Genomic DNA, 16,609 nt, shown 5'->3' on the forward strand with positions numbered 1-16,609 from the left:
TAGCATGACCAAACAGTCAAACAAGTGATTAGTTTTTGGAGGCAATCAAGATCTTTGTTCTGGATTTTTAAAAGGCTTCCTGACTATCGGGAGATACGGCCTATGAGTGATTTTCTTGTCAATAATATGCCTATTCATCCAAATCTGCTGTTCATTGCAAGCTGATGGGACTATTCAGCAAATTGGTTATTTCTCTGTTTCAATGTTGGTCCCTTACATTATTTTATGAAAATTGTTTCATTTTTCTTCAATGAATGTTGTCTGTCTATCTGTGTTGGCCCTGTGATGAGGTAGCGACTTGTCCAGGGTGTACCCTGCCTACCGCCCAAATGCAGCTGAGATAGGCTCCAGCACCCCCTGCACCCCCAAACGAGACAAGCGGTAGAAAACAGGATGGATGGATGGATAATAAATAATTCTAATGAATTTCTAATCTTTGTGTTTCAGTGGAACTGGAACGGCGCATTGACTTTGAGCTACGCGAGGGCTTAGTGGAGAGCCGCTATTGGTCAGCTGTGACGTCACACACGGCCTATTGGTGCTCTTATGATGTGGCGCTCTTCCTCCTCACTTTTATGTACCGACCTCAGGAGCCTCATGACACTGCAGAGGACAACACAGACTCCTTATAGCACACATGTACAAATGGCACGTCCTGTTCGTTCACTTTCTATTTCCAAAGTTTTTCATTACAAAATGATTGCTGCCAAAAATAGTTAAAAGATAAATGCTACTTTATGTACTATTTCTAGTGTGAAATGTTAATATACTATACATCTTAATTTGATTGTACATACTCCACTTCAACATTGCTACTTAAATGCAGTTTGACATAATTTAACAGGCTTCATACTACATCAAATGATAATGAGGTTTTAAGAGAAATTAACACAACACCTTTCATTGAACAGATGAGCTGTGCCCAAAACGTAGTTTCCTGCGACAACTGCTCACTTGGTGAGATATTTGTCATCAAGTAGCCTGGATGCCTTTGTTTGCAGAGAAATGTTGGATGTGAATCCAACAACATCATCGCTCTGTCACACATGAAGGTGCAAACGTCCTGCTTTGGGTACAGGAAACTTTCACCGCATTGAGAGACTGATAAACGAGGGGCGCGTAACGTCGAATCTTGGGTGAGTACCCCCTCGCCTCAGCCAGAACATTGTGACAATGACCAGAAACATATAAGCGAAGGCATCAAAGGAGTGTCTCAAAAAGGAGCACATTAGGATCTTGGCATTGCCTCGCCAGTGTTTGGACCTTAATCCCATTTTTTGGGATCTTCAACTTTGAATTGCCAAGGAACAGCCTCTAAATATCAGGATTTCAGGAGTAAACTTAAAGAGGAATGGACAAAGAGATTTGTGCAAGCACAAGAAATGTCTCACCTCTGTGCTTGCCAACAAGTAGTTCGACACCAAGTAGTAAACAAAGTGTTGTACTGGAATGAAATACTCCTAAATATTTTGCAAACCATTAAGGGCCAAAAAGGACTATTCCTTCTTGTGATTACTGTAACTTGTACAAGTAAATGTGTCATCCTGTACATTTAGCTTAATGTATTTTACATGTTCTCCTTTGCAGGATTTGTCTGATAGTTGCCAATGAAATGGTATGTATAAATATGTGTAGGATAAAGTTGCATTAGGAAACATCACACTGGGCGGCTGCCAGGTCAAACCTTAGAGTGTGCCAGTTTAAAAATTTAACAAACCGCACGGTTGAGGAAAGCCAGCAGCTTAAAAAGTAAGTCAGCTCCATCATTTGCCTGACTCCAATGCACTTTTTCTAAAGCAGGTGGGAAAGTGGTGACTATCAGTTTTCTGGCATGTTTGACGTTGGAACTGCCAAATGCACAGACTTGGTCAATTATGAACAACGGTGAAGGTATTTCAAAATGGCTCCTCATATCCAGTCAGATTCATTCTCCTTAATGTAATATGTCTCCAACTTAGAATTTGGTACTTCCTGTCAGAGGCAAACCTGTAGCAGTCATGTACACACCCAGCTGTGAAACCAGCAAAGCAACATATGTATTACCACTGCCTGTTCCGTACCTGTAAAACTTTAGACCTCTGAGGTACAGGATAGGGTTGTACACTTGTGTTTACTGTATAGTTTACCTTAAAAACACTTCATTTTTGTATTTATTTGTAGTACAACCTCATGTGTGTGACTGTAGTTGTTTTTTCTTAACACACTGTCTGAAACCAACTAAAAACCTAAACTCAGAGTATAGAAACATTTTGTTTTTACATGTGTGTCAAACTCTTCTTTTAAAGGGGTCACATTTAATGATATTTTTGTCCACATTTAAAACACTTGTGGTCTACATCTAGTGCAAGTATTCATAGCGCTTAACTTATCCACATTTTATGTTACAGCCTTATTCCAAAATGGGAAAAAAAATCAATTGTGTTCAAAATTCCATACACAATACCCCATAACGACAATGTTTTTCTTTTTTGCAAATGTGTTTAAAATAAAAAAAAAACTAAAAAAATCACAAATATCACAACTTTTGCTCATTACTTTGTCGATGCACCTTTGGCAGCAATTACAGCCTTAAGTCTTTTAGGATAAGATGCCACAAGCTTGGCACACCTGTCTTTGGGCAGTTTCTCCTATTCCTCTTTGCAGCACCTCTCAAGCTCCATCAGGTTGGATTAAAGGCATTAGTTTTCATCCAGGATGTCTCTGTACATTGCTGCATTGACCCAAAAGGCGGCTCGGAGTAATTCAGGCAGGATACTAATGTGTATTTCTGGTCTTGTCATCCTCGTCCGGACAGAAAGGTGACACAGCAGTGCGGCTGGATCAAAAGAGACGTCGGAGACGCTTTACTGAACTAAAAGTTGCTTTATTACAAGCCAGCGTCATTATACAGGACTGCAGTACCTGGAGGAGGTCAAGTCAAAAATGAGACACTCCTAACTTGGAGGATCTGAACGACAGTCTTATATTCCTTCTTTCTCTGTCTGGGTGTGTGTTAATTCAGGAGAGTACAACCTGACCATGTAAGGAGATGTTTGTGTGTAAGTGACTGGGAGGACAACAGATGTATACCATAACTTGTAGGTTGACGGTAGATAAACATGGAGTCTCTCCTCCAGGATAGAGCTATAACTTTTGCATTCCGAAGCCTGGTTTTATTGCTTCTTCTCGTGAGAGAGCTAATTCCAGTCCACATGCGAATGTCCAAATAAGGCTCCTTATTTTATTATGGGCTCAACCACTATTTACTTAAACCTGGTGGTTCGCTTTCTCCAAGTTCAATATAGACATTCACCATATGTAGAACACAATATGAGTTAATTAATTAACTTCAATACAAAATAAAACTATAATTATTCTCTATAAAATGTGTTTTGTGTTCATAGTTTTTAATTGTCTTTAAATTATTTGGTTTCCAAACAGTCTTTGTTGGACATTTTAGAACAGGTTACTAACAAAAACTTTTGTTACTATTTTGACACACAAAGTTAATAAGAATGCCTAGGATGTGGCATTTTTTCTGTTAGGAGAATATAAAATAATGAATACACCCTGTGCTTATTCTACACTCACACATATATTATTTCTACTGATGCCAGAGGGTACCATTCTGCAATGGAGGAGAATGTGTGTGTGCTCTAAGCACACACGTTGAAATAAGTTTCACTTTTAAAACACGTGAGGTGTTGCGACGGAGGTCAAAAAGAGATGAAGAAACATGCCATTTTTAGAGATTGCTTTGACTTTTAGACAGCTCGGACCACTCTACCTAAACAGCGGTGGTATTTGTGGTTTGTACCTATTTCCTGTTTTGTGTGTTGTATATTTGTTGGTCGTGCGATGGGTGATGAGCCAAGAAGACGCCAACGAGGAATCGTCGAACAAAAACCTTTATTTGTTTCAGCAAGCCTCAGACTGGAGCTGCAGCTTCCAGGAGAAAGAGTGGACCTGATTACTCTCTTATGCTATTCTCTCGGACAACTGTCCTTTAAATACCTTTTACACAAAGACCCTTACTCTTTGTAGTTTTAGCTTTGGAGCCGGTCAGTCTCGCTAGTCTATCTTTCCTTGACATTATTCGTTTGATCAGTTTGATTTCGGGTGACCTCCGACCCCTAACCTCTACTCCTATCTGTGGGGGCTTCTTACCAGATGCTGCTAATGTTTTTATTATCACTCCTAAAACCCAAACCTGGATTCCAGTTCTCATGGGGGCAAAAGCCACCACTCTCTAGAGAGCTTTTGATGGACATCTGCACCTTTGAAGTTATCTAAGGGCATATTTCCTTAGTAGAATAATCCTCTAAAGGATTCTGTGACCAAATACAAACACATGCTAGCTCCCTAGTCATATAAGAAAATTGTACATGGTATAATTCACCTCAATAGAAAAAAAGATTAACATTCTATCTAGGGCTGCAACAACTAATCGATTAAAATCAATTATAAAAATAGTTGGCGATTAATTTAGTCATCGATTCGTTGGATCTATGCTATGCGCATGAGCAGAGGCTACTTCTATTTAATTTTTTTTTAAAATAAACCTTTATTTATAAACTGCAACATTTACAAACAGCTGACAATAATCAAAATAAGTATGGTGCCAATATGCTGGTTTTTTTTTTCAATAAAATACTGGAAAGGATAGAAATGTAGTTTGTCTCTTTTATCCGATTATTAATCGATTAATCGAAGTAATAATCAACAGATTAATCGATTTTTAAATTAGTTGTTAGTTGCAGCCCTAATTCTATCATTTTTATTTACCCTCTATTATTGAAGGCAAATAAAGGTGATAGAACGTCAATTCAGATGATCATATAAACAATGGCAGTAAAGGGGAAGAGTCAAGGAGGTTCAAGGAGATAGGAGGTTCAACAAACTGAAGTCTGAAGTTAATTTAATTTGTATATTATTCTCTTTATAAAGCAAGGAAAATAATTTTTAAAGGTATTATTCAATCACCATGGACATCCATATTCCTGTCCCCATCTGCAAAGCTAAAAGGATATTAACATTCCGGAATACAAAATCCAACTCCTCAACTGCCCTCTCTACCCAACTCAATTCAATTATATCAGCCTATCCTCCCCTTGAGTCTAATAACCCACCTGAGCTCATCATTTACTACCATTAAACACTGTCCACCTGCCTCAACCTCCTGGCCCCCATAAAATCCAAAACCGTCTACTTCATTCACTCTGCCCCTCTGGTACACTCCTGAATCCACAGAAGACAACTGAAAATACTACTGAAAAACTCTCTATTGACCAGCAAGCATGTACAGACTTCATCCAACAATACAAAACTGCCCTCAACATAAGCCCAGTCCACTTACTATTCCAATATCATCCATTCTAACTTCTCAAACCTGCGGACTCTGTTCAGTACATTAAACCCTCTCCTCAAACCCATCAACAACTCCACGTCGTCCTTCACCACAAAAATTGCAATTCATTCCAGTCATTCCTTCAAACCAAAATAAAAACCATGTACAGCACCTTGACTTCCAGTCCATCTCCGACCTCCCTTTTCTGTCAAAAATATTGGAGCGTGCAATGGCCATCCACGTAACAACTCACCTCAACATCAAAAACAGTCTAGCTTGCGTTCCCACCTCAGCACTGAAACTGCCCTCATCAGAGTCACAATGACCTCCTCCTCGCATCTGAATCAGGCCACCTCAATCTTTTCATTATTCTGGATCTCACAGCAGCTTTTGACACTATAAATCACTGCATCTGAATTTCCTCAACATGCACTGCACTCTCCTGGATCAAATCATTCCTGAACGACAGACAGCAATTAATAGCCATCAATAAATGCTATGAAACCAAGGTTTGGTACTTGGACCTCTCCTATTCACCCTGTATATACTCCCACTTGGACAAATAATACATCAACATGATATACAGATCTACATTTCAACCCTTGTCCTTCACCTACTGCCTCACTGACATTGACATTGGATGAACAATAACTTTTTCAAACTCAACTACTACAAAACAGATATCATAATTATTGGACCAAAATATCTAACCGATTCTGTCAAAGAATTTAACATATCCTTAAACGGCGTAACACATCCGGAACCTTTGTCTCATCTTTTGAAGTTTGAAGTTTAAAGCAGCCATATAAAGAAATGTCATGTCAAGTCATCATTTAATGACCCTGATATGTCAAATAGCATTAATAAGTCATGTTCTTTTCGAATACCTCTATAACTGATAACAGTAGTTCAGCCGGGATATGCTCATTTCAAAATTAGATTTACAGACCCAAAATCTTGTTATCGTTTTCATTTTGATGTACCGCCCTCCACCGTTTTAACCAATTAGAAAGTTTGTGAATGTGTTACATTCAGGTTGCCAGTTACGCACCGCCATCTTTGTCTAGCTACTGCCACTGGTAAAGTTACTAAACATGTCAGACCTTATTAAATCCAAAAAGCCAGGAACAAAACAAGGATTTGTATCGGGATGCCTTTGAAAGATGGAGACGATAGAAGGCGGAGAAGTTTATTTCATTTGATGCCAAACTTGCTAATTTCCTCCTTGATAAGTAAGTAAGGCATTTACGTTTTCTTATTACTTGTAATAAATGGAAATGGGAATTTCGTATGTAAACTATATTGTCCAATACAGTCTATGATCGTATCTAACAAAGCTAGTATGTTAGTGAAATGAATGCTTAGTATGCTAGCCCGGTCAATGGGAGCATACATATAGCCCAGATCAATGACACATCAACATATAGGCTAACGAGGGAAATAAATGCCCTTTAGCCTTTATGTCGATGTGTAATCCAACTGACAGGGCAAAATATATTTCCGACAAATAAAACCTCTGTGTATATGGGTAGTGTCAGTGCCTATTTCCTTCTCAATATGCTGATACACTGAAGAAGTCATTAGCATGACTGTCATGGCAATGTGAAACGTATGGAGACAGCCAAATCACATGATAAAATAATTCCTCATTTGTGTTTGCATATTGTGGACTACATGTACCAAGTTATATGGCAATCTGAAATGTTTAAAACAGTAGCCTACAGGCATACTTTGGTCAAATGTCTCCTCTTTAGTTTTGGGCGTACATTAGGCTGCTAATTATGCTGTACTTATTTTCACCTGTATAACCATTGCTAGCGTTGGTTGTAGTTCGTTTTAGCCTGTTTTCTGATAGTACTGACAATAACCATATGATTGCCATTTTTTGTGATATTGTACGGAGGCAAGGCGTACTTCCACCTGAAAATAACCAAATTTCTGTGTAAAATGTGTTTGTTAGAGATTTGTTATTGACAAAACGCTTATCTATTCAGCTATTATGGTCCCAGCACCTCAACCCCTAGTAAGATGGAGTGAAAGTTTGAAATTCCTTGGAGTAGCCCAGTCGATCGAGCTGGATTCGGCTGCATTTCTGGCAACCTCAGTCAGGGAAAGGGGCAGGGGACTACAGAATTTTGACCGCGATTGCAGTACCATTTTTGGCCAGCTTCTTACATATGGCTCCCTTCAGTTTATTTTGAACATGTTTAAAGGCCTACTGAAATGATTTTTTTTTATTTAAACAGGGATAGCAGATCTATTCTATGTGTCATACTTGATCATTTCGCGATATTGCCATATTTTTGCTGAAAGGATTTAGTATAGAACAACGACGATAAAGATTGCAACTTTTGGTATCTGATAAAAAAAAGGCTTGCCCCTACCGGAAGTAGCGTGACGTAGTCTTTTGAACATATACGCAAAGTTCCCTATTGTTTACAATGATGGCCGCATGAAGTGAGAGAGATTCGGACCGAGAAAGCGACAATTTCCCCATTAATTTGAGCGAGGATGAAAGATTTGTGGATGAGTAAAGTGCAAGTGAAGGACTAGTGGGGAGTTGAAGCTATTCAGATAGGGAAGATGCTGTGAGAGCCGGGGGTGACCTGATATTCAGCTGGGAATGACTACAACAGTAAATAAACACAAGACATATATATACTCTATTAGCCACAACACAACCAGGCTTATATTTAACATGCCACAAATTAATCCTGCATAAAAACATCTGCGTGTTTGTTATGCTAGCTCCTAGCTCCTCTGCTAGCTCCTAGCTCCATAGAACACGCCAATACAATTCAAACACCTGATCAACACACACAATCACTCAGCCCAATAGACCGTTCACCTAACCCAAGGTTCATAAAGCTTATATATTTTAAAAAAGTTACGTACGTGACGCGCACGTACGGTACGGTACGTGTTATGCTAGCTCCTAGCTCCTATGCTAGCTCCTAGCTCCATAGAACACGCCAATGCAATTCAAACACCTGATCAACACACACAATCACTCAGCCCAAAAGACCGTTCACCTAACCCAAGGTTCATAAAGCTTATATATTTTTAAAAAGTTACGTACGTGACGCGCACGTACGGTACGGTACGTGTTATGCTAGCTCCTAGCTCCTTTGTAGCTCCTAGCTCCATAGAACACGCCAATACAATTCAAACACCTGATCAACACACACAATCACTCAGCCCAAAAGACCGTTCACCTAACCCAAGGTTCATAAAGCTTATATATTTTTAAAAAGTTACGTACGTGACGCGCACGTACGGTACGGTACGTGTTATGCTAGCTCCCAGCTCCTATGCTAGCTCCTAGCTCCATAGAACACGCCAATACAATTCAAACACCTGATCAACACACACAATCACTCAGCCCAAAAGACCGTTCACCTAACCCAAGGTTCATAAAGCTTATATATTTTTAAAAAGTTACGTACGTGATGCGCACGTACGGTACGGTACGTGTTATGCTAGCTCCTAGCTCCTATGCTAGCTCCTAGCTCCATAGAACACGCCAATGCAATTCAAACACCTGATCAACACACACAATCACTCAGCCCAAAAGACCGTTCACCTAACCCAAGGTTCATAAAGCTTATATATTTTTAAAAAGTTACGTACGTGACGCGCACGTACGGTACGGTACGTGTTATGCTAGCTCCTAGCTCCTATGCTAGCTCCTAGCTCCATAGAACACGCCAATACAATTCAAACACCTGATCAACACACACAATCACTCAGCCCAAAAGACCGTTCACCTAACCCAAGGTTCATAAAGCTTATATATTTTAAAAAAGTTACGTACGTGACGCGCACGTACGGTACGTGTTATGCTAGCTCCTAGCTCCTATGCTAGCTCCTAGCTCCATAGAACACGCCAATGCAATTCAAACACCTGATCAACACACACAATCACTCAGCCCAAAAGACCGTTCACCTAACCCAAGGTTCATAAAGCTTATATATTTTTAAAAAGTTACGTACGTGACGCGCACGTACGGTACGGTACGTGTTATGCTAGCTCCTAGCTCCTATGCTAGCTCCTAGCTCCATAGAACACGCCAATACAATTCAAACACCTGATCAACACACACAATCACTCAGCCCAAAAGACCGTTCACCTAACCCAAGGTTCATAAAGCTTATATATTTTAAAAAAGTTACGTACGTGACGCGCACGTACGGTACGTGTTATGCTAGCTCCTAGCTCCTATGCTAGCTCCTAGCTCCGTAGAACACGCCAATACAATTCAAACACCTGATCAACACACACAATCACTCAGCCCAAAAGACCGTTCACCTAACCCAAGGTTCATAAAGCTTATATATTTTTAAAAAGTTACGTACATACGCAAAAAAAAGTTGCGCACATACGGTCAAGCGATCAAATGTTTAGAAGCCAAAGCTGCATACTCACAGTAGCACGTCTGCGTCTTTGTCATCCAAATCAAAGTAATCCTGGTAAGAGTCTGTGTTGTCCCAATTCTCTACAGGCGTCTGTGTATCGAAGTCAAAAGTCCTCCTGGTTAGAGTCTCTGTTATCCGAGTTCTTCCATCTTGACTGCATCTTTCGGGAATGTAAACAAAGAAGCGCCGGCTGTGTACTGTTGTTGCTGACTACGGTCGAAAAATACGCCCATTTCGCACCGACAACTTTCTTCTTTGCTTGCTCAGCTTCCTTCTCCATAATGCAATGAACATGATTGCAACAGATTCACGAACACAGATGTCCAGAATACTGTGGAATTATGAAATGAAAACAGAGCTTTTTCGTATTGGCGTCAATGTGGAAGGCATACCCGTGTTCGCCGGTCTACGTCACGCGCATACGTCATCCTCAGAGGCGTTTCAAACCGGAAGTTTAGCGGCAAATTTAAAATGTCACTTTATAAGTTAACCTGGCCGTATTGGCATGTGTTATAATGTTAAGATTTCATCATTGATATATAAACTATCAGACTGCGTGGTCGGTAGTAGTGGGTTTCAGTAGGCCTTTAAAGTTTCAATATGATACATCGCATATTGTAAATATTTTCTTTTTTTTTCCTTCCAACATGTCCGAAAAGGAGTAGACGCAAATCTTATTGAATCCTACCCCTTTTACTTGTACCATAACTTTTCAATTGAAGCTTAAATCAAACACATTACTAAATCAGGCTACCTATACCTCAGGAATATTGCCCGTCTCCGACCCATCCTCCCCCTCTCTACTGCTGCAACACTTGTTCATGCATTCATCACCTCCAGACGGGATTACTGCAACAGCATCCTTTAGGGTTCATCTTCCAAAGTCCTCCTTAAACTTCAACTCATCCCAAAAATTTGAAATCTTTCTCCTGTTCCATAAAGCCCTCCACAGCTTGGCCCCCTCCCAGCAGGCACAAGACATGAAAACAATGTTGAGAACTTGTTGAATTAGGTCCAGCAACTTGAACCCGTTGAGACAACATGCTTTTTGACGACATTTAATCAATTTTGGGTTCAGACGTTGATTTGACCATTGAAATTCGGTCATTTCCCAACCAACAACGTGGATCCAACGTTGGACATCAATGTTGTCTCAATTTACAAATACAATGATTTTGCAATGTTGTTTTAAAGTCAGTTTTAAAAGACACCCTCTGGGCCTTTCCCCACTTTTTCATTCGCTCATATCATAACCCCATAATGTTCAAAAGTCTGTTAAAAACCCACCTCTTCAAAACTGCTTTTCATACTGGACAAACCATCTCATAACATAATATTCTCTTTCATTGTGCTCATGTATGTTGATTGAATGGTTGTTTTATTATTATACTGTAAGTGCTTTTATAGTTATGATCATGTTTGTTTTTATAATGTGTGTCTGCGAGTACTTCTTAAAAGTGCTATATAAATAAAATGAAATATTATTATTCTCATTATTGTATAATAAGAGTTTATTTGACTAAGGATTGAACTCAAAATCAAATCCCACGTAAATCTTTAGGATTTGATAACATCTCCTGGTTACAAATTAACAGACACATCATGTCTGACAGCTTGCTTTAGATTTATTCGGCGGGAGGAGAGATGAAAAAACTCAAGAAAACCTGTCAGCTAACAGGTTAGGTTCACTACGGTAACTGATCTCTTTCTGAAACAGAAAACTCTGAATTCCCCTTTTTTTCCCCCCATTTACCATGAATCGATTTCGTGGAACCCGACTTAAACAAGTTGAAAAACTTATTCGGGTGTTACCATTTAGTGGTCAATTGTACGAAATATGTACTGTAGTGTGCAATCTACTAATAAAAGTTTCAATCAATCAATCAATAAAACCCTCATGCCGAAGTTAGCATAATCAGTGTTTTCATTTAACCTGTTTTTAGGGGACATCCCAGCAGGCACAAGACATTGATACTACGTCGAATGTACATACTGTACATGTCCTTTAAAACTGACTTTAAAACAACGTTGCAAAATAATTGTATTTGTAAAAATTGAGACAACACTGATGTCCACGTTGTTGGTTGGGAAATGACCAAAGTTCAATGGTCAAATCAATGTTACAACCCAACATTGAATAAATGTTGTCAAAAAGTGTTTTTTTTTTCAACGTTGTATTTGTGTTGTAGGATATTGGTTGATGAAATGACCAAAATTCAATGGTCAAATCAACGTCAGAACCCAACATTGATTAAACATTGTCAAAAAGCAGGTTGTTTCAATGTTATGTTTGATTTGCTCAACGTCAGGACCTAATTCAACATGTTCTCAACATTGTTTTAATGTCTTGTGCAAGTCTTTAAACACATGACTTGTCTCAGGTGGCCACATGGTGGCAGTGTTTACTTTCCCTTCTTCCCCTTCCTTTAGCAACCAAATGGCCTGTAATGCTTTGATTGGTTAAAAGGAAGCGCATTCAAATGCGACACAAAGACAAGCTTGTGACTACAGGTGAGCATAGGTGGCAAGTATGGACTATCTGTTTTAATTCATTCAAAATAATTCCTTGTCATTACAATATAGCAGTTGATCTGCCGTCTTCGTTCTCGTTTGTTGTCCTGTTGGTTGGCTTGTCAGGTGTCTGCCATGCCGTGCTTCGCGCCCAGTGTTGTTGTCTAGGTGCGGGCTTGTCGGCGGTTGTCGTTAGAGGAGGGGGGGCACGTGGCTGGACCCGTGGGGAGGAGGGTAGGTGAAAGATCGGCTGGTTCTCGGTGGACGGTGGGTTCCGGGGCTGTATCGCTGTCCCGTTGGCCTGTGTATGGATTTGTTGGTTTATATATACTCTACGTCCATTGCACTGGTCTCCCTGGGGGTGGGGGTTGGGGGGTTCTCACTGTCATCCCATTGGGTTGAGTTTTTCCTTGCCCTGGTGTGGGATCTGAAACGAGGATGTCGTTGTGGCTTGTGCAGCCCTTTGAAACACTTGTGATTTAGGGCTATATAAATAAACGATTGATTGATTGATTGATATGTGTGTGTGTGTATGTATGTAATTATAGGTATATTGTACATACAAATTCACATACATGCTCACATACACACAATTATTCATACGTATACACACACATACATATATTCATTCATTAATATACAATCGTGTTTCATGAAACATATTAACGATGTTCCCCTAGAGCAGTGGTGTCAAACTCATTTTCATTGAGGGCCACATCGCAGTAATGGCGGCTTTCAGAGGGCCGCTTTTTAAAAATGTATTAATATTATGCATGCGGGTAATAACCTTTGATTAATCATGATTAATCGAAATGCATATGCATTTGATTATTAGATTTTTTTTAATGTACAACTTGCTTTAAAATCATAAATAAAGGTGACAAGCAGATATTTAACTATTTGTTTTTATCTCACAAAAATAGTTTTGCAATACAGTATATTAAATTAGTTAAAGTTAAAGTACCAATAATTGTCACACACACACTAGGTGTGGCGAAATTATTCTCTGCATTTGACCCATCACCCTTGATCACCCCCTGGGAGGTGAGGGGAGCAGTGGGCAGCAAAGGTGGCCGCTCCCGGGAATAATTTTTGGTGATAAACCCCCAATTCCAACCCTTGATGCTGAGTGCCAAGCAGGGAGGTAATTGGTCCCATTTTTATAGTCTTTGGTATGGCTCGGCCAGGGTTTGAACACACAACCTACCGATCTATGATAATATAATTGGCATGATCAGATTATATTAAAGGTTAAAATATGCATTTTTTTTCTGTCAAAATTGTAAGAACTGTGGTGGATTGTCCGAAGCTTAAACAGCAACAAAAGTGAGTTTAGTACAAAAAGTTTATTTACCCATAGTCAAATGTGCAAAGTTGGATTGAGCTGCCCATGCAGACAAACAAACGTCCTCCGGAGGACACAAGAATCAAGCAATCTCTCTCAGCCCTCGTCACTTGGCCATTTTATCTCTCTCCCCATGCCTCAAGGTCCCGTTGTTTTCGACATGTTTGTTTTGCAACATCCTTGAATCCCTTAGTCATGCTTAGACAATCAAAACATTTTGTAGAATGGTCGGCCCGACTCCATATTGAACTTTGGCCTACATCTAGTCCTTCAATGGTTTAGATTAGAATAGAAGAGAAATGAAATGAGCAGACATTCTTAACAGACACGAAATATAGCTCAAAAGGTCAGAAATTCTACTACAAACGAATGCATTTATTAAAAAAATAAATAAAGTGATTTTATTGAAAACCATTTTTTCCAGGCTTTCGCGGGCCACATAAAATGATGTAGCGGGCCAGAACTGGCCCCAGGGCCTTGAGTTTGACACCTGTGCCCTAGAGCAGTGCTTCTCAAATATTTTCTGTTACGCCCTCCCTAGGAAGAAGTACATTTTGCGCAGCCACAAATTAATCCCGCATAACAAACACCTCCCTCCTCCCATCCATATAACCCGCCAATACAAATCAAACACCCGCACAACACACTCAATCCCACAGCCCAAAGTACCGGTTACCTCCGCAAAGTTCATACAGCACATATATTTCCCCAAAGTTACGTACGTGACATGCACATAGCGGCACGCACGTACGGGCAAGCGATCAAATGTTTGGAAGCCGCAGCTACGTACTCACGGTAGCGCGTATCCAACTCAAAGTCCTCCTGGTGAGAGTCTCTGTTGTCCCAGTTCTCCACAGGCCAATGGTAAAGCTTGACTGTCATATTTTGGGAATGTAAACAATGAAACACCGGCTACGTGTTTGTGTTGCTGCAGCCGGCCGCTAATACACCGCTTCCCACCTACAGCTTTTTTCTTTGCTGTCTTCATTGTTCATTAAACAAATTGCAAAAGATTCACCAACACAGATGTCCAGAATACTGTGGAATTTTGCGATGAAAACAGACGACTTAATAGCTGGCCACAATGCTGTCCCAAAATGTCCGCTACAGTCTTCCCCAGGGCAGCTGTGGCTACAAAAGTAGCTTACCACCACCAGGTGTGAATGAATGATGGGTTTTTAACATGTAAAGCGACTTTGAGTACTTAGAAAAGCGCTATATAAATCCCAGATATTATTATTATTATTATTGTTACAATCCGTGACGTCACGCGCAAACGTCATTATACCGAGACGTTTTCAGCAGAATATTTCGCGGAATATTTAAAATTGCACTTTACTAATCTAACCCGGCCGTATTGGCATGTGTTGCAATGTTAAGATTTCATCATTGATATATAAACTATCAGACTGTGTGGTCGGTAGTAGAGGGTTTCAGTAGTACTCTACAAACTGACTTTACGAAGTGTGCATGTTGTTACGTTTCAAACAAAAGTGCCACGTAACTACAATAATGTTAATAATAATAATAATAACGCTTTTATCTAGAACAGGGGTTGGCAACCTTTACCATTCAAAGAGACATTTTGACCCGTTTCACAAATTAAAGAAAACAATGGGAGCCACAAAACTCTTTTGAAATTTCAAATGAAATAACACTGCATACAAAGTTTTTTTTTGCTTTGTGCTATGTATAAACCAGGGGTCTCAGACACGTGGCCCGCACCTTAATATGAAAATTTTATGTTAGTGCGGCCCACAAGTTTTATATGAATGGCGCTTGACAGCGTCATACTTGCCAACCCTCCCAATTTTTCCGGAAACTCCCGAATTTCAGGGCAACTATTCTCTCGAATGTCTGCTGGTTTTCACCCAAACAGCAATAATAAGGGCGTGCCGTGGTGGCATTGCCAGCCCAGTCACATGTTATATGAGACTTCTGCAGACACACATGAGTGACTCAAGTATGACCAAGTATGCCTTGCAGTCATACTTGGTCAACAGCCATACAGGTCACACTCAGGGTGGCCGTATAAACAACTTTAACACTCTTACTAATATGCGCCACACCAAACAAGAATGACAAACACATTTCGGGAGAACATTCGCACCGTAACACAACATAAACACAACAGAACAAATACCCAGAATCCCATGCATCCCTAACTCTTCCGGGCTACATTATACACCCCCGCTACCACCAAACCCCGCCCCCCCCCACACATCAACACCCCCCCTCCGTGCGTCGGTTGAGGTGGGCAGGTGGTGGTGTGTTTAAGCAGAGGCCGCATACGACATGTGACTGGGCCGGCACGCAGATAGTCTGGTGAAAAAGCGGCAAAACGACAGGTTGTAGAGGACGCTAAAGGCAGTGCCATCACGGCACGCCCTCAATATTGTTGTCTGGGTGAAACTCGGAGAATGTTTGCTCCGGGAGATTTCCGGGAGAGGCACTGAAATCCGGAAGTCTCCCGGAAAAATAGGGAGGGTCGGCAGGTATGCAGCTGAGCCGCATCAGAGTGATCAAAGAGCCGCATGCGGCTCCCTAGCCGCGGGTTTCCGACCCCCTGATCTAGAAGGTAGACTTTTACAAGATCACTTAGAAACTCCTCTCAGTTCCTTCAATATCCTTGTTATCGAGATCATTTTAAAACCCAAATTACAGTAAGAAATTAAATTATTTAATTTGACTTAATATAATAATAATAATAATATTAATAATACTAATTATTATTATCATTATTATTAATGCAATCCACCATTTTTCCACTACATTTCTTGGTAGGAACTGTAGGTCCACATGGAATGTCCACAGTCAAAAACATTCCAGTAAAGAAGCAAATAATTGTTTTTCCTTTTACTGTTTACTACAGGAGGTAGAAATAATGTTTACATTATGATACAACAGAAAATGTTTTACAATATTGCTTACTGTGAACAAAATGAAACACACAACAACATTCTGAACAAAACAACAGCTAAAAACCTAAAAACTGTTACTGTATGGCGTTA

At 40.1% G+C, this 16,609-nt stretch overlaps 1 protein-coding gene across 3 annotated transcripts in view; it reads left to right on the forward strand.

Moving 5' to 3' along the window:
* Positions 1-3,126, forward strand: part of LOC133648454 (phospholipase DDHD1-like) — a 28,083-nt gene extending 24,957 nt beyond the window's left edge. The window contains exons 13-14 of one of the 3 annotated variants that reach the window (XR_009825872.1): positions 448-1,136; positions 2,795-3,126. Coding sequence is in view for 2 of the 3 variants with exons in the window: in XM_062044557.1 (XP_061900541.1) it covers positions 448-632 (185 nt within the window). In the remaining variant the exon portion in view is untranslated. Of the gene's footprint in view, positions 1-447; positions 2,449-2,794 lie in introns of those variants that run through there. The other 2 variants (XM_062044557.1, XM_062044556.1) reach the window with 2 other exon arrangements.
* Positions 3,127-16,609: the final 13,483 nt, after the last annotated feature.

This window comes from Entelurus aequoreus, linkage group LG04 (genome assembly GCF_033978785.1).
Source record: "Entelurus aequoreus isolate RoL-2023_Sb linkage group LG04, RoL_Eaeq_v1.1, whole genome shotgun sequence".
In the NCBI taxonomy this organism is placed as follows: Eukaryota; Metazoa; Chordata; class Actinopteri; order Syngnathiformes; family Syngnathidae; genus Entelurus; species Entelurus aequoreus.